Source organism: Amborella trichopoda, chromosome 7 (genome assembly GCF_054954075.1).
Source record: "Amborella trichopoda isolate Santa Cruz 75 chromosome 7, AtrichopodaSantaCruz75HAP2 v2.0, whole genome shotgun sequence".
NCBI classification, from domain to species: domain Eukaryota; kingdom Viridiplantae; phylum Streptophyta; class Magnoliopsida; order Amborellales; family Amborellaceae; genus Amborella; species Amborella trichopoda.
This window is the reverse complement of record NC_142342.1, coordinates 15,267,320-15,273,907: the sequence shown is the minus strand read 5'-3', so window position 1 is coordinate 15,273,907 and position 6,588 is coordinate 15,267,320. Positions and strand designations below refer to the sequence as shown.

The 6,588-nt window shown below is 30.2% G+C and overlaps 1 protein-coding gene across 1 annotated transcript; it reads left to right on the top strand.

Moving 5' to 3' along the window:
* The first annotated feature begins 5,026 nt into the window (after positions 1-5,026).
* LOC148781274 (fe(2+) transport protein 2-like) lies at positions 5,027-6,026 on the top strand. The gene is made up of 3 exons (XM_088871031.1): positions 5,027-5,370; positions 5,465-5,631; positions 5,757-6,026. Exons 1-3 carry the CDS (start codon positions 5,208-5,210, stop codon positions 6,024-6,026), a joined length of 600 nt encoding a protein of 199 aa, XP_088727157.1. The 5' UTR covers positions 5,027-5,207.
* Positions 6,027-6,588: the final 562 nt, after the last annotated feature.

The window sequence follows — 6,588 nt, the reverse complement described above, 5'->3', positions numbered from 1 at the left end:
TCAACAAGCAGAGATCCACATCTTGGAGAGCACTGATACAATGGAGGGAGAATGCAAGAAGTTAAAAGGGGAGTGTGTTTCCGTTCGTGCTGGAAAATGGTCCAAGGGCAAATATGGACACATTAACTTTGAAGATCAAATGGATAATACAAGAAATGATTAAATAACCATTCAATTAAGACCTTTGAAGGTCAAATGGATAAAACAAGAAATGATTAAATAACCATTCAATTAAAACCTTTGAAGATCAAATGGATAAAACAAGAAATGATTTAATAACCATTCAATTAAGACAAGAAGAGGCTTTTCCCGCCTAAAAGTCAAATTATAAGGGCAGGAAGACGGTGGTTCTCATGATCAAATTGTACCATAGGTCTCATAGGTAAGACAACTAAGGAGGTTATTTTATGGTAAGAGAATTTCAATATTTTCAAAATTAGGATAAAATTATTCGCTTTGGTCCTAAGTACAAACTGTTGGATAAGGTGATATTCCATTACCTCCCAAATAAAATTTTATATTATTGGGATTGATATTGATATTGATGAGTTTCTATATTTATTGGGATTTTTATTTTGGCAAATGTGAAATTACTTATTTTAAGGAAACCAAATTAGACATGAAATAAATATATTTCTTAATAGGATAAGGATTTCTATTTGTTATAGGATTCATAATAATATATATATATATATTTATTAATAAAAGGGAGAAAGGAATATGTATACCCTATTTAGTCACCTTATGGAAGGTGGACTTCTCTCTAGATAGACACAAGGGACTCCAGCACAGAGGATAAGCCTCTGATGGAGCCTCCAAAGAGAGAAGTGAGCTTCTAGTGAGACAAATGGTTTTCATGTGCCTCACGTTGAAAGAGATGTTTGTTTCTTGTAGATAAGGGATTCCCATGCAAATTTTGGGTGGCATTTCGATTATAGTTATGCTTGCGAATGCAGTGTTTTGGGAAGAACCACATAAAATATTGGTACTCTTTTGTGTTATATCTTTCAAGCTTTGTTTTTCTTGTTTATTGCTTTGCATGTTACTGGTTATGTTTTATTCTCTTTTTTTTTTTTTTTTTTTTTTTTCACTCTTTATTTACCAAAAATCAACCTGTCATATTTTTTTAGCTTTTTCCCACAACATGACTACAATTTGAAAGTTACAAGAGTTAATGAAAAAAGAGCCATTTAAGTCTCCAAAAATGGCACATGGTGTTTTTGGTTAATAATAATAATAATAATAAATTGGTCCATAAGAATGTTGTTCTAATCTATTTTTTTTTTTTAATATAGAAAACATATATTACAAGGTCGTTTACCTTTTGTAAAGAGAGTTCACAATCTAGGGTTGATTATGATCTTCTTGCACCATATTTATAACAACTCAATGTTGGACCACGAACCATCTGAAGGTGGGCTCTTAGAGATCTATACAAGCTTTAGCATCTTAAGAGAACCTTAATTTGAACACAAGTGGTTCATGAAGATCCAATATCCTTGATCTAGGAACTTAAGTCCTTTATTTTGCACCAAAATGCCTCAAACCTTCATTTGAACTGTGATTATGTATGTTAAAATGGGTGATTGTCATTTAGAGACTCTTTATTGTAAGAAAAAATAAATTAAGTAAAATAAGCAAGTTTATACAATTTTGCTTCCTATTGCCTTGATAATCCAACAGACCTGACTTTTTATTAAAAAAATTAGAATATTTTGGCAATTCTTATTTACTATCTCAAATATTATATTTGTCTGGTAGTTTCTCTACATGAGATTACAAAAAAGAAAAAAAAAAAAAAAGGAAAAAAAAAAAAAAAAAAGAAACGAAAAGAAAAGAGATTAATTTTTTTTTTTTTTCAGCAAAAGCTCTTTTTAGAAAATAAATTGTAAAACGAAAAAGATAAGTAAAATTGACAAGTTCATACATTTTTGCCATCCCTAAGTTTCCTATCACGAATGTATTGATTGTCCAAAAGAGATTTCATTATGAAACTTGCACATTTTTTTGTTGTTGTAAAAGAGGCCTACAATGTTGAAACTTTAACCTCTTGAAAGTATGAAATGGGTTCTATTAAGGAGGGAATTGCTAAAAGAACGTTTGGTTTTTTCGAATGTTTTAAAACTCAGCTCAGGTAAACAAGGGATAAACTCAATAAAAATGTATATAAAAACAACTACTAAAATAATTAAAAATCACAAGAAACCAAACTAGGTATAGATATCATTTAGAAACTATAAAATATGAAAAATACATACAATAGATGGATTATTGAAAATTTTGATTTTTTCATTAAAATAGTTCGAAAATTTTTTTGTTTAAAAAAGAAAAATGAAAAATTAGATCATGTAATAAGAAAGTACCCAAATCATCATAAAAGCAATAAAAATCGTATAACAATTTATTTTTCAAACATATTAGAGTAATTTTCATAAAAATTTGTCTTTTTAATGTTTTCAACCTTGGGAGTTTTTCACTGGAACTCACCTCGGTCAAGTCTGAGTAACTCGAAATCGGCCAAAGTCCAACGCTTTACATTTGTATGCACACGCAGCAGAATAGTGAAAAAAAAGAAGAATGTAATGAAAAAAAAAAATGTAATGACCTAATTACCCAGAGAAAAACAAAGGGAAAATAATATCATAACCCATTAAGTTGCAAGAGGTTTCATAAAATTTATTGAGAACTTGTGGAGTTCTTCCCCACTTGATTGTCAATTTCTTTTTTCTTTTCTCAAATGCATCAATTGCAATGAAATAATGCATCAATTGCAATGAAAATGAAAGAGAAAAGTAAAAGGTGGAAAACATAATGGATTGGAGGAGGTAGGCTCAAATTTGATCGTTTAGAGCCTCGACTCTATATAAACTTTTCCCTTTTATTAATCGGTTAATAGAATATTAATTTGATAATATCAATTAATTATTATCGTATAATGACACTTACATAAATTTATGTATTAACACCATTCATTAAAAATAATGAATTTATATAATTAATATATATCTTATAATTAATATAAGGAATCAATAAATATAATATATTATTATGAAACTTATATTCATAATAATTTACATGATTATAGATATTAATATTAATAAACTTAAAGTTATTAAATTTTTATAATATTTATTGTTTATTTAAATTTTGTTATTATTATATAATTATGTATTGTAATTTCATTAGTGAAGATTATGATAATTTCATTGTATTATCAATTAATGATAATTGCATAAATTTATTGATAATAAAATTTTTATGTTTTTTATATATTTTATATCAATTAATAATATTTGTCAACAATAATTAACATGATGATAATTAATAATATCATCAATCATTTTGATTCTATTAATTATAATTCATAGCTATTATAATATTCCTAACTAAAATAATTATGAAAAATATCAAGAATATAATTGCAGTATTTTACTAAACATTGTACTTATTACACAGTTAATTGTAATTATAAAATGTATTGTTATAAATGTGACTGTATATTAATAATATATTTTTGGTCGACATTAGAAATGTGATGAGTATGTTTATATGAATAATAATAATAATAATAATAAAAAAGTAATAATAATAATACTTTGATAATTATAAAAATATGTTATTACATATAATATATAAAATATAATAAAATTATATGAGTAATGATCTTATAGGACCCTCCCTCACGTATATATGTAGGATCCCAAAAGATCACCATTAAAGTTAGCACGGATCTCTAAAAAAGTTATCACATGGGTGTGGGATTTGACTGTTCTATAGATCCGTGCCAAATTTAATGGTCATCCTTTAGGGTCCTACACACATGGGTGGGGAGGGTCTTATAGGATCATTACTCTAAATATATTATATATAATATATAATACAAATTATCATAAATATATATTATATATAATATATAATATTATATAAGATATTTAGATAATATATAATTTAATAATATAAATATTACATATAATATATATTCAATATAATATATATATATATATATATATTATATAATATAAAATATAATATAAATATATAATAATATAATGTATTACATACAATATATAATCACTATATGCTATTAATATAAATTATATTAATAAAATAAATATATAATATAATATAACATAATATTATAATATAATATAGTAATACTATATTGTATTATATCATATTAATAATATTAATATTATGAATTTACATTATGCATAGTGAATAGTTATCAAAAAAAAAATTCTAAAATAGAAACTTAATCTTTTACTTTTTGCAAATGAATAAGAACTTTTGTTGAAAGATAAGTTTTTGAACTTCTCATAAAAAATGTGAAAAAAACATATAATTTTTTCAAAATTTGAAAGAACACTTTATGATAAAATGCTTTAAGAAAAACAAACACGCCGAGAGAGGAAAGAGACGTCTACATCTCTCCTTTTCTCTCTCCGTATCAATCTCTCTATTTCATATTGAATAAGATTATGATTGTGGAGAGAGAGACCGAAACCAAGTTGAAAGGCAAGGAAGAGAGACCACATTGAGAGAGGCTAAAAGGAGGTTTCTCATAGGTTTTTAGGGGATTTTAAAAAATGGATGGAAACTTCTCTCTCCCACACGTAAGTTATTTGAGACACATCTCAACTCGTGCCACGATGCGGAGAGCCCGCCACCTCAAAGTCCAGCAAACTACATGCCTCCACCTCCACATCATCCTTGCTTTCATCCAACCGCTGCCCTCGCACCCATTCTCAATTTCACGACGCTGATCACCGCTCTCCCAACTAACCATCCTCCACCAAATCTCAGGATCAACAAGCATCTCCTAAACTCAAGTCATTTCAAATCCCAGCACTTCATTTCAACTAAGAACCCACGTATTTTACTAATTTAAATATCCCTCTGTGTTGGAAGTTTGTTACGGGCTCTCTCCACATGTTAATGATGTTAGTATAGACACCACTTTGCATTGCCATTAGAAAAAGCTTTTACTATAAAAAACCACAAAGCTTTGCCATTAGAGAGAGAGTGCAAGCTTTTAGTGAAAGAAACCATTTACAGTTGTAAGCACTTACCACCACCCATCTAAGCTCTAGGAGAAAAGCCAGAGGTTGGGTTAAGATGGGTTTTAAGGTTTATGCTCCTATATTATGTTTCTTCTTCTTCTTTTTAGTTTTGGCCTCCCTTCCCACCAGAGCACTATAAAGGTGTGAATGCGAGACCAGACCGGTCGGTACTACGGCAAAAGCGAGGCAATGCGCCTCAAACTGATTGCCATTGCATCCATCTTGGTCAGTAGTATGATTGGTGTACGTTTGCCTCTGTTCACTCGAGCAGTACCCGCGCTGAATCCTGATAAGAAAAGCATTTTATGTGGTTAAAGCCTTCGTGGCCGGAGAATCCATGGAGGAAGTTCCCGTTCACGACGTTTGTTGCGATGCTGTCCGCTATGATTACATTGATGGTGGAGTCGTTTGCGACCAGCTTTTATCGGAGGGCCGGGGAGAAGAAGGGTTTGGTGACAACAAATGGAAATGGTGGTTAGATGGAGTCCATCATAGCAATGGCCATGGGGGTGGCCTTGTACTAGGGGATGACTCTGCAACTTCCATGCTCCGCTACAGGGTTATTGCTCAGGTTTGATTTTGTTCTCCTCTGGATTTTTGGGATGAACCTTTGATCAGTTCAGCTCTAGAGAAATTCTAGAAAATACAAGAAGTAGAAGCAAATGAAAAAAAATAAAAAAGTGATTTTCTTTTAAATTTGGTTTGTTGTACAAATTCTCTTTTAAATGTATGTTTATTTTTAATCACAAGTCATTAGACTTAGGAATTGCAGTAGGGATCGGATTATCGAATGTGTATAGTCGGAGTAGCCCTACAGCTCTCATTGTGGTCCGCATTTTAAATGCGGCTTCGGCTGGGCTTCTTAACTACATGGTGGCTTTGGTGGATCTCTTGGCTTCAGATTTCATGGGACCAAGGTTTCAAAGTAATCCTATGCTCCAAGCTTTCGCTTATGGTTCAAATTAATTTGACCAATATTAATGTATAGATCTTTCTTTAAAATTAATTTGACCAATATTAATGTATAGATCTTTCTTTCAAATTAATTTGACCAATATTAATGTATAGATCTATACACCACAGCCTTACCAACCATTGGCCATTGAACTTTCAACACTCGGTGATTTGCGCCATGATGCTGCAAAATTTTCAAATAAACTGACAATAGAATGTGTCTAGTCCAAAAATACCTTCACACTTCAGTCACAGTTTCGGGTATTGGCCAATCTACTATTGGCTTAAGTTCTTGAGAACAATCTTAACACCATCCGAAGAAACTACAAAACCCAAGAACACCAAACTACTCGTTATGAAACTACACTTCTTCAGGTTAACATATAATTTTTCAGCCATCAAACTAGTAAGCACTTGGTGCAAATGATCGAGATGTTCCCCTAGATTGGTTCCCTACATGAAGATATTATATGAAAATATTATCAAAACACATGACTACAAACTTGCTGATGAAATCTCACAAGACTTGAGTTATCAAGTGCTTGAAAGTGCTATGTGCATTGGACAGTCCAAA